Source organism: Prenolepis imparis, unplaced genomic scaffold (genome assembly GCF_030444845.1).
Source record: "Prenolepis imparis isolate NDT839.2.m4 unplaced genomic scaffold, iyPreImpa1.0 SCAF_7, whole genome shotgun sequence".
NCBI classification, from domain to species: domain Eukaryota; kingdom Metazoa; phylum Arthropoda; class Insecta; order Hymenoptera; family Formicidae; genus Prenolepis; species Prenolepis imparis.
In genome coordinates this window covers 16468665-16481200 of record NW_028141165.1, presented here as the reverse complement: position 1 = coordinate 16481200, position 12536 = coordinate 16468665, and the positions used below count along the sequence as shown (strand labels likewise).

General features: G+C 34.6%; 1 protein-coding gene and 1 pseudogene across 3 annotated transcripts; one reads left to right on the top strand and one right to left on the bottom strand.

Moving 5' to 3' along the window:
* Positions 1-618: 618 nt before the first annotated feature.
* Positions 619-7207, bottom strand: LOC145938796 (protein GVQW3 pseudogene; annotated as a pseudogene). Its single transcript, XR_014425738.1, has 2 exons — positions 6912-7207; positions 619-3240 (listed from the first exon to the last, which is right to left on the bottom strand). The product of XR_014425738.1 is annotated as a protein GVQW3 pseudogene (transcript).
* A 191-nt stretch (positions 7208-7398) lies between these two features.
* Positions 7399-12328, top strand: LOC145938795 (uncharacterized). 2 transcript variants are annotated; one of them, XM_083042555.1, is made up of 9 exons: positions 7399-8303; positions 8380-8542; positions 8841-8909; positions 9001-9110; positions 9180-9264; positions 9484-9531; positions 9621-9814; positions 9917-10076; positions 10236-12328. In XM_083042555.1, exons 1-9 carry the CDS (start codon positions 8253-8255, stop codon positions 10352-10354), a joined length of 999 nt encoding a protein of 332 aa, XP_082898681.1. In that variant the 5' UTR covers positions 7399-8252; the 3' UTR covers positions 10355-12328. The 2 variants fall into 2 exon arrangements, with proteins under 2 accessions (XP_082898681.1, XP_082898680.1); XM_083042554.1 differs by lacking the exon at positions 9484-9531 and having other exon boundaries at positions 9001-9264.
* Positions 12329-12536: the final 208 nt, after the last annotated feature.

The following is a 12536-nucleotide window of genomic DNA, read 5'->3' as shown; positions in this document are numbered from 1 at the left end:
AATATGATGGTTCCATTTAAAAAATTCAAGACATTAATTTGTTTATAAAATAAAAATTTTTTTTAAAATTTTTTATTGCATATTAAAGCTTGCGTAAAGCAGATTGATTTTCACTGTATAAACTTTTTTTTAAACTGGCGGAAATGTCCCAAAAATCGTGGCGACCGTTACGTGAATCACCCTATATATTTCCCATATTCCATATGACTATTTTGGCTATTTTTATGTATGTGTTGGTTTTGTTCCTTGTTTTCTTCAGCTGTTGTTTCTATTGTTCCGCTTTCCTGTTCTTCTCGTGATTCGATGGCTGATGAATGTATATCCATTTCTTCATATTTTTTAATTAAATTTTCGTTAAATAGTATCTACATAAGATAAAAAGAACAATTAATAAATTATTTAGTATATTACATGAGATACAGATAATGTATAATTTTATTATCAACAATAACACAAATATTTTTGAAATCCATGTGTTTCGTGAACCGCGATGAAAAATTGAGAGAGCGATTGGAGTGGACGTGCAGCGGGCAAAATCACGACAAAAAAAGACTGGAGTTATTTCAACACACAAATCACACAATTTATTTGTTTACATTAAAGTTCGGTCGTCACACTGACGCGGTGCAGCGAGTCGCGGAGCGAGCGACTTCCGTGACCTTCGTCCCCGTCGTAAAACAGGTGTGGAAGCGAGCGACTTCGAAATAATTAGCGAATGCAAGCGCGTTCTGCGAGCGACAAGATCAGCTGCAAAGATAATCGAGACTTAACTGCTAGGATGCTAGAAACGATTTCTGCCTTCGTTATCTCGGAGGCTCTATTTGATTTCTTTGTTTCGCATGCGCGCGCGGCGTATTTTTCGGGTCTCGCACCGGTAGACGAGCTGTCAGCTGATTGCGCGTTTTAAAAGCAACGGTTCGAGGTCTGTAACCCGGGGTCTCGTTCCCGGCGCGCTATGTTTATAAACAGCCTATTGCTTGTCTCTCCTATTCTCTCCCGATTGTTTTATGATTCCGAGTCGCTTTAGTTTGTTGCCCGAATAAAGAACATGACAAGGTCGGCAAATAGATACACAATATGAAATGGATAATTATAAACAACCGCGTCCAAAATTAATCAACGATAGGATCTCGCTCAAACACCATGCAAGTGACTAATCAAATCTAATCTTGCGACCGGCGACGGAGGTGACCTCATCGCCCAGTCGACGCGTACCAACTCCTGGTGTGGAGATGCAACCTCGGGTGAGACTGCAGAGGACCAGCCATGCTGAGCACAGGGAGCGTAGCAGATCTCGTGGTCCATCGTCGTCCGGATCTTCAACAAAATAAAGACATTGATGCGATATGACTGATAGAGAATCATCGACTGAACGCTTAATTGGCGTGTATTAATCTTAAGGTTAATTTTAGAACTTGGCGTGATATTTTATATACGAGGTCTGTAAATAAAGTAATGAGACTTTTTCGAGATGAACTTTTATTTATAATTTAACTATAATTTAACTCTGTCTCCTTCAAAATAGTTCCCTTGGGAAGCCACGCAGCGCCTGAGACGTTGTTTCCAGTCTTCATAGCAGTGCTGGAACTCAGAAACCCGAATGGCCTTCAGCTGGTCGGTTACAGCCGCTTTTACGTTTTCGGTCGTATCAAAGTGATGTCCTTTGAGATGAGTTTTCAATCTCGGGAAGAGAAAGAAGTCACAGGGACTCAGATCAGGCGAATACGGGGGCTGGGGGACGACAGGAATGTTTTTCCGTGCCAAAAACTCCGTAATCGAAAGCGCTGTGTGACACGGCGCATTGTCGTGATGCAGCATCCAGGTGTCTTTGATGTCTGACCGCACGCGAGCAACCCGTTTTCGCAACCTCTCCAGACCTTCACGGTACAAATGTTGGTTGACCGTTTGCCCTTGAGACACGAATTCCTTATGGACGACTCCTCTACTGTCAAAAAAGCAAATGAGCATGGTTTTGATTCTTGATTTGCTCATTCTTGCTTTTTTCTGCCGTGGTGAGTTTGCAGTGTGCCACTCTTCACTTTGTCTTTCGGTTTCGGGATCGTACTTTCGGGAAAGACCCACGTCTCGTCGCCTGTGATCACATTTTTGAAAAAATCTGGATCATTTTCAATCCGCTCCAAAAGATCGCGGCACACTTCTTTTCTGTTTTCTTTTTGCTGAGGAGTGAGAATTTTGGGTACCATTTTCGCACAAATTTTTCTCATCCCCAGTTCGTTGGTCAGAATTTGATGGACGGTCGTGTGGTTCAAATTCAGCTCGTCTGCGATCAATCTGACAGTTAACCGACGGTCAGACCGCACAAGATCTCGAATTCGTTCCACATTTTCGTCAATTCTCGACGTTGATGGCCTTCCAGACCGAGACTCATCTTCAACTGATTCCCGACCTTCGGAAAATGCCTTGAACCACTTGAACACCTGGGCTCTTGACAAAGCAGCATCACCGTAGGCCTGTTGGAGTTTTGCTAGAGTCTTAGTCGCGTTGTAGCCAAGTTTCAAACAGAACTTGATCGCACACCGTTGCTCGTAATTCCGCTCGCTCATTATAGTGACGCAGCAAAAAAAATCACTTTGCAAAAAAAGCTCTCACAATCCACCTGTTGACACGAGCGACTCGCCACTCACGCTGAAGCTACATAAGATGTTGAAGTGCGCCCACTGTGGCGCGGAGACGCGCAGTGTTACCAATTCGTGCGGTCTGGTACCAGTCTCATTACTTTATTTACAGACCTCGTACATATTTTCTTTTTGTTACGTATGCCAAGAGAGTTATTAAGTTTTGACTTATGTAGGTAAATCTTGCCACATTAATATTAGATTTATGTTTTATGTTGACTACATTTTGAAAGTTATCTCTCTAGTCTGCGGCAGTAAGCTGTGATACGATTTTATATTTTTATAGATAGATATATATATATATATGGCAGCGTTATGTTTCCTGAAAATAAAAGATATTTCCTTTTATACTTACCTTGTGTGTTGTAACTTTGCTGGTCCTATCCATGAGGGGGTTAATTATGTCACTAATGTACTTACCTGTTATAATACTCATTCTTAACTTTGTTGATCCTATTCATGAGGGGGTTAATTATGTCACTATATAATATAAATGAAACTTTGTACTTACCTTTTATAATACTTATTTTTATTAAAATCATAGTTATTTATATTTGGGGGAAACTTATATTATCCAATTGTTATTCCTATATGGTTGTGCGAGCTGCAATAATATGTTATTTATATTTAATTATTATATTTATTGTAAGGCGACTAGAGAGTATTTAAGCATGAAGTATGAATGATTGAACGACGCGAGTAGAAGGGCATGCATATGTTTGGAGCGTTACTGTTTTCTTCAGAGATGTGTATGCGATTCTGAGAAATACTTTTATTTTACTTGATACAGATTTTCTGGTGACGATGTATGATTAATATTACCCATCGGATTGTTCACAAGTGTCATGCGGTTATTTATATGCGATAGAGTATGAAAGGTCAAGAGTGACATGCAATTATTTATCATCGGTATTAAATGATGGGTCAAGTTCGGCATGCGATAATTTACTCGGAATTAATCTTGACGGGGTATAGATTGTAATTGAAGCGGTCAAGTTTGTCGCGGGTAATATTAGCTATGAATTAAATATGTTTCCCCGGATTCGGAGCATATGCGCAATGGCGATGCTCCGTAACGAGAGTTGGGCGGAGCCTGAGGTTATATAAACGAGAGACACGCACTGATCGTGGTCGGCGCGAAGTCAAGTACGGTCGTTAATTCGGCAAAACTCGTTAGTCGAATACTAAATTCGCAAGTCATTGTACGACAGTCGTTGTCCCGGGACATGAGTCTCGTTAAATAGAGCTAGTTAGCTGAACGTGTCAGCCTGGTAGTCTCGGGGTTATCGTGCCGCCGGTTTATATTAACTAAATCGGGTATATCTACGATCCAGTATTTCGCGTAATCGTGATAATCGAGCGCTAACTGCCTCACGCTGTGGAGTCGTGCATATATTGAGTCTCCACGCTTTACCGCGGCGCTTAGCGAAAATTGTAAGTGTGACGTCATCGCGACGCACGTATGTGAAAGCGTGATCACGTGAACTTGCCGTGAGTGCAAAGGAATGTGTTGACTGTAACGAGACGTCGTACAGCAACGACCTTGGGGTCGATGATGCCCTGTGTTTTTCCATAAGTGAATCCGGTGGATTCCATATTGAGGAATAATAAATAATAATATCTGAAATAGAAGTGCGTGTTTGAACTCTTTCTTCCTTCAGATCCTTTCTGTGTCCAGTTATTCTCCGCCGTCAATAATCATTAATGTAATAAAGCGACATACCAGAAGAGTCAACGACGTTGAATCGAGCGGGAGAGTATCGAGGCCTAGATACTTACACCCGGAGGAAAATTAGTCGACGTGGCGCATGGGCGTTTCGGATATCCTTGGAGTTTGGTAGGCTAAAACTTCTGGCGACCGTGATGAACAACCTGAAGAATGTACATATAAGGTGAGTCAGTGTACTCGGAACCTCGTATTATTAGCCGTATAGGCAGAAATATTAATAATCTGTGGACTCGTGTCATAGCGACCGGTCACAACCTAACCAAACTTTACATTTCTTTCTAAAACTATTACAATGTCACGTGATTTTATTTAGGATTATTCTACTTAATGATATATGCATTAACATATAAAATGAATGTATTAACATATATAATAGACATTAAAAATGATACATGCTTAATTTTATACCACAAATGTTATCTTATAATTACCTCTGAATTTTGAGAAATATCATTCTGTGATTGAATTTGTTTTTCTTGGTCTGCTGTTCTGTATGTTTGTATTCTAATAATTTTTTTTTAATTTGCGCCGCAATTTTGTCTTATCACGGGAACGTTTTAAAGCTGCTTTCCCAGGCATATGCTTTATTCCTGAAATGCAGTAATTGTAATTTCTAAGCAAATATCTTTTTTATAGATATCTCACACAACACCAACCTATTATAAGTATCAAAAATACATTAATAAAGAACATATACATATACTTTATTTTTTTGCATCTTATCCCAGCCAGCATACCCTCGTCATTTTGACGTCGAAAATTAGTCATTTTCACTCTATTGACGTCATGTGTAAAAAAAGTACCATAATTTGACGTCATTTTCATCACCAAATAATGACGGTTTTTTTAACAACGTCATTTTATCGTCATATTCACGTATTTATATTTTATAATTTTTATCAAAACTTTTTTTGTATTTGAATTTTTCATTCACAGTATAGATTTCATTTTAAAATGTATGTTTTATATAATTTCATCGTTTATAATAAATTGATGTAAAATAAAGATTTATGTAAAATTATTCTATGAATTTTTTATGATTATAATTATATACATATATATATATTTATACGGAGTAAAAAGTAATAAATATATAAATATAATTTTATTATTGTATTTGAATTATTCATGAAAAGTCACTGTGAATCGCTGCTTTAGTCTCATTGGCTGTGTTATATATATATATATATATATATATATATATATATATATATAATAAAGTACGGAGGCAATGCACTCTGTGATAATGCAGACTTTGTAGACAAAGCATAAAGCAATAGCAGAGAGCAGAGAGCAGAGAGTTTCCGAAGTAGTTTTTTGACTATCGTGCTGTGTAACGGTTTGTCTAATATTTTAGTGAATATAAATGTGTATATAATGACTTATTGTGGCATTGAATTTTACACTGATGCTAACGATGAAGAGAATAATGGTGATATAGCTCTTGTTCATTTGAAATGGCTTACTCCGCGTAAAAAAGAAGTTCTATGGCCCCCATATAAAATGACATCACGCTTCAACAAAGCTCTTACAGTAGGAGAAGAGCCTAATGAAGATAGTTGGCGATTGTATTGCGTAAAAAAATGCAATTTTGATACGTTTATATTAAAAATGGGTTACATATTTAATGTAAAACATGTATAATATATATTTGTATGGGAACTATATAATATATAATTTTTATAATCTTTTATAAGTATAATAGCAATTGAGGTTATGGTTAGGTTAGGTTGTGACCGGTCGCTATGACACGAGTCTACAGATTATTAATATTTCTGCCTATACGGCTAATAATACGAGGTTCCGAGTACACTGACTCACCTTATATGTATATGCTTCAGGTTGTTCATCACGGTCGCCAGAAGTTTTAGCCTACCAAACTCCAAGGATATCCGAAACGCCCGTGCGCCACGTCGACTAATTTTCCTCCGAGTGTAAGTATCTTGGCCACGATACTCTCCCGCTCGATTCAACGTCGTTGACTCTCCTGGTATGCCGCTTTATTACATTAATGATTATTGACGGCGGAGAATAACTGGACACAGAAAGGATCTGAAGGAAGAAAGAGTTCAAACACGCACTTCTATTTCAGATATTAATTATTATTTATTATTCCTCAATATGGAATCCACCGGATTCACTTATGGAAAAACACAGGGCATCTTCGACCCCAAGGTCGTTGCTGTACGACGTCTCGTTACAGTCAACACATTCCTTTGCACACACGGCAAGTTCACGCTTTCACATATGTGCGTCGCGATGACGTCACGCTTACAATTTTCGCTACACGCCGCGGTAAAGCGTGGAGACTCAATATATGCACGACTCCACAGCGCGAGGCAGTTAGCGCTCGATTATCACGATTACGCGAAACGCTGGATCGTAGATATACCCGGAATATTCTGTTATCAGAAAACCGGCGGCACGATAACCCCGAGACTACCAGGCTGACACGTTCAGCTAACTAGCTTTTTCTTTATTAACGAGAAAGAATCCCGGGACAATGGATGTATTACGATGACTCGCGAATTCACTATTCGACTTACAAGTATTGCCGCGTGGTCATGACTTTACGCCGACTGACCGACACACCGTATCTACTGATCGAGCTATGGACCGACTCCAATTGACCATCACCCACTGACCACGAACCGTGCGTGGTTGACGTTTATATAACCTCATGCTCCGCCCACCGTTGTTACGGAGCATCGACACTGCGCATACGCTCCGAATCCGGGGAAACATATTTAATTCATGGCTAATATTACCCGCGACAAACTTGACCACTCCATACCCCGTCAAGATTAATACCGAGTAAATTATCGCATGCCGAACTTGACCTTTACCATCACGACCTCAACCTTGTCACAAATTATTCAGAGTTAATTTATGCATGCCGATCTTGACCCTTACCACTTCAACCTAGACCCTGTCATAAATTATCCAGAGTTAATTAATGCATGCCGATCTTGACCCATCACTTAATACCGATGATAAATAATTGCATGACATTCTTGACCTTTCATACTCTATCGCATATAAATAACCGCATGACACTTGTGAACAATCCGATGGGTAATATTAATCATACATCGTCACCAGAAAATCTGTATCAAGTAAAATAAAAGTATTTCGCAGAATCGCATACACATCTCTGCAGAAAACAGTAACGCTCCAAACATATGCATGCCCTTCTACTCGCGTCGTTCAATCATTCATACTTCATGCTTAAATACTCTCTAGTCGCCTTACAATAAATATAATAATTAAATATAAATAACATATTATTGCAGCTCGCACAACCACATAGGAATAACAATTGGATAATGTAAGTTTCCCCCAAATATAATTCAAATTTAACAATAGTAAATATTAAGTACAAATAAAGATTCAATTATGAAAATGAAATTATATAATGACATAATTAACCCCCTCATGGATAGGACCAACAAAGTTACAACGCACAAGGTAAGTATAAAAGGAAATATCTCTTTATTGTTAGGAATAATAACGCTGCCGTATATATATATATATATATATATAAAATAAACAGAAACATATCACAGCTTCATATCGCAGACCAGAGAGATAACTTACGAACTGTAGTCAACATAAAAATCGTATCTGAGATTAATGTGGCAAAAATTACCTACATAAGTCATAAAGTAAATTCCTTCGAATAGATAAAAAGACAAAATTTACGCTTAACATTAATACACGCTTCCGCGTTCAGTCTATGACTCTCAAAAGTCATGTAACATTAGTTATCCTATTTCGTCGAAGATCCGGACGACGATGGACCACGAGATCTGCTTCGCTCCCGATGCTCAGCATGGCTGGTCCTCTGCAGTCTCACGCGAGGCTGCAACTCCACACCAGGAGTTGGTATGCGTCGACTGGGCGAGGAGGTCATCTCCGTCGCCGGTCGCAAGGTTCAAGTAGGTTTTTTTAATTACAGATATATTATTTTTTTTAATTGTAGATGATCTTCAAAAGGCTCATGCAAAACTTAAGAAATGCGAAAATACATCAGATGTGCAATCTACAGCTGAAGCTGAAGTTGAAGGTGTGAGAAAAAGAAAAAGAAATAGTAGGTACTTTTCATCATCAAGCAGTGAAGATAATGAAAACGAAAATACATCTGTTTTATTACGCTCACCAAAAACTATCAAACAAGGTAATGAAGTAGCATTTCGTTAAAGTTCCAAAATATTGAATTATATTGTAAGAAATTGAATAAACAATTTCGATGGCATTTTTTGTATAGATTATGCATGTGTAATTTGATTTATAACAATGTGTGTTTTAATTTAAATTATAAAACTTATTGAACATTGAATATCAGAAAACTATATTTTATTTTTATTATTTTTTTTCAAAATGTAAATGTTACTCTTTTAAAGTAAATTAAATAATCTATATATAATTTATAAAAATTTATTATAAATATATAATACTTTTCTTTTTATATTTAGTATCTATGAATGGCCCGGAACAGCAATTGTCAGAACCATCTAATGTCTTTATCGATGAAAGAGAGAGACGTAAGTATTATAAAATATATTAACATGTGTAACTTTTTTGTGTAATAATTTTATTTATTTTTGAATAATTTTTTATCACATTCTTTTATAGAACAATCTCATGTAGAGACAGTAACATCAAGCATTTCTGCATGCAATAATAGAGCAACACCAATAAGTATTTCTGCGTGCAATAATAGAGCAACACCAATAAGTATTTCTACGTGCAATAATAGAGTAAAATCAAGTATTTCTGCGTGCAATAATAGAGCAACACCAATAAGTATTTCTGCGTGCAATACATCTATTACAAGGAATATTTCGCAATTATCTACCCATCAATCATCCACCATTATATCATCAAATAATAACTTAAGTATGCTTTTTATTTATCTATACATATATATTATATGTATGATAATTATATTTTTCAATTAATTGTGTATAATATTGAAAAAGATTTCAAATTTATTATTAATTTATTAATATCATTAATTTTTATAATTTAGTAATTAAATTTTTTAATTTATTTATATATCATTAATTTTAATAATCTAAATACGTTTATCCAACGAACAAATAATTTTATTTTTAGATGAATCTACTTGTTCATTCTGCGGAGGGCAAATTATAAAAATTTTATGTACGTATGTTTTATTTTAATTAGAAATGATTTCAGTAATATTTTTTTACTGTTATATATATTTATCTTACTGTTATAAATATTTATAGCGCAAACTTTTGGGGAAGTAGTAAAAACAAGAGAAGAATTGAAAGAAATTCGCGGACTTGTTGTAAATGCAACAACTTCTAATAGCATAACTCCATTGCCATTTGATTTTCCTGTAAATTTTCCACTTAAAACACACGAAGATGTAGAAGCGCTTGAAAACTATTTACAATCTCCAGATAACCAAAATTTTTTGGTAAATATAATTTGAATAATAAAATGTCATTCTTAAATGAATGAATAAACCGGTATTTTTATAAATTAGCGACTTTATTTTTTACAATTATTATTTTTGCAGTCATTATATTTGTCGAGTTTGGGAGGTACTACTAGTTCACGAACAAACAAAATCTTGCGAAAACTTTTTACCAACGAATTAGCTAGAGATTATAATTTTCATGCTCAAAGACATAATAAAAAACCTTTTGGAATTCTTACATTAAAAACAGTAATAATTCGTGAGTATATATATGTACAATTATATATGTATATGTATAGATAATATCATAATATAGTAAAATATGTTAAAATAAAGTGGACAATATATAATGTATATAAGTATATAATATAAATATAAAGTAGATAATATATAATATAATAATTTTTTCTTATTATAGGTGCAATACAGATACGATCATCTTCCGTTACCGATAATGATGTAGAAAACGCAATTAAAATTTGGCTTAAACATGCGCAACAACGGTTAACAGAAGAAAATAAAAGAAGACGTCCATAAGCAATAAGACTTCTTATATTAATACTAGTAAGATTAGAATTAAGTTCGAAATTTTTCATAGTTATTTGTTTTTGTGTTTCTTTTTTATTTTTATTTTTATTATTTTTATTATAAATATGCTTAAAATCAGACGAAAGAGAAAAGATTTTGTTTCGCGACGACAACAATATAGAAGAGTTGCAGAAACTCAACATAATACATTTTTCAATACTATTCGTAATGATTCAAATATTCGTCTCATTTCTCAAGAGAAATCTCTCTCTCTTAATTGCGAAAATAATTTAGCAGAAGTATCTAATGGTCAAAATAATGAACTGTCTGAAAATACGACTTATTTTGATAATTTAGATTTGGAAAATACTTGTTTAAATAAGGAATATAATTCTTTACATACAAGTAGCGAAAATTCTTCATCAGAAAACGAAAATAATATTTTACAAAAATTAAGACACTGGGCCGTGAAGCATAATATATCACGATCATCTGTAACTGATCTACTTCATATACTTGTTCCATATCATCCTTCTTTACCACTTGACAGTCGTTCATTATTAGCAACTCCAACTTCTAGTCCAAATGTAATAAAATTAGATACGGATGTTCATTATTTTGGGTTGGAATATGCTCTAATACATTGCTTAAATGCATATAAAATCAGACGTGCTTTAAACAACAATGAAAAATTGAAAATTAGTTTTAATATCGACGGGATTCCTCTATTCAAAAGCACAAAATTACAATTGTGGCCAATTTTGGGTGTTATAAAAAATTTTTCGGGTGTGTCACCATTTGCTATTTCTGTTTTTTGTGGAACTGCTAAACCAAAACCACTTGATCGTTTTTTAAGTGATTTTATTGTTGAACTTAATCAATTGCTAATACACGGGTTTCGTTGTGGAAACGATCATTTTTTTATTGAAATCCATAGCTTTGTATGTGATGCACCTGCAAGGGCTTAAAATGTGTCAAACAACATACAGGTTATTCATCCTGTGACAAGTGTATAGAACCAGGTGAATATTATAAGAATAAAGTTGTTTTCCCAAATTTAAAAGCATTAAAACGTACAAATGAATCATTTAGAGATCATATTGATGATGACCATCATATGAGTCAAACACCTTTATTACGTTTACCAATAGATCTGATAAAATGTTTTCCAACTGATTATATACATAATGTCTGTTTAGGTATTGTTAGAAAATTATTGTTTACCTGGCTTGGCGGCCCATTACAAGTACGTTTATCACACAGAAACAAAAATCTCATTTCAGAGCATCTTCTTAGCTTAAAGGAATTTATTCCACTAGAATTCAATCGTAAACCACGTTCACTTGAAGAACTTCAAAACTGGAAAGCAACAGAATTTCGATTCTTTTTACTTTATTCAGGTCCTATAGTTTTGAAAAATGTATTAAATAGAGCTATTTATAAAAATTTTCTTCTTTTCCATTTTGCAATATCTGTATTGTTGTCGCATAAACATATTAAAAAGATTGGTCTTTCGACTGTGAGAAAAATTTTACATATGTTTATTAATCACTGCAAAAATTGCTTGTATGGTTTGGAATTTACCATTTATTTACCATTTATTTGGAGACGGTTTTTCCTCAACGAAAATGTCGAGAGAAGTCATCATTTTTTGCAAGCTCCCAATTTTTGCCATCATATATCTTGGTAACGAAGCCTTAAATTAAAATTCTATTAAATTAAAGTCGACTTGAAATTAATTGAAGAATGTAGTTTTGTTAATATTTTAATTCCACAATACTTAGTTTACGAAAAGCCCTTTATTTTCAATTACTTATAACTCGAAAATTATTGGTGCCTCGACATTTTCACTGAGGAAAAATCGTCTCCAAATAACCTCAGGAATTCACCCCTATACAGCATATCCGCCACTTTTTTAACACCCTGTATAAATAAAGAAATCTGCAAGTCCGCAAGTTGATGCTGAAGAATATATTTGATATAATTGTGATTTCTTATTAAATAAATTCTTCAATAATATATATATATATATATATATATATATATATATATATATATATGTCTAAGGGATGTTTCAGGGACCGTTTTTAATTCTTGTCGTTTTTTATGAAAAATGATGAGGGACAATTAATTACATCATTTCCCGTTTGAATTTTTAAAATTGCTTTATTTATTTGTGAGATATTTAATA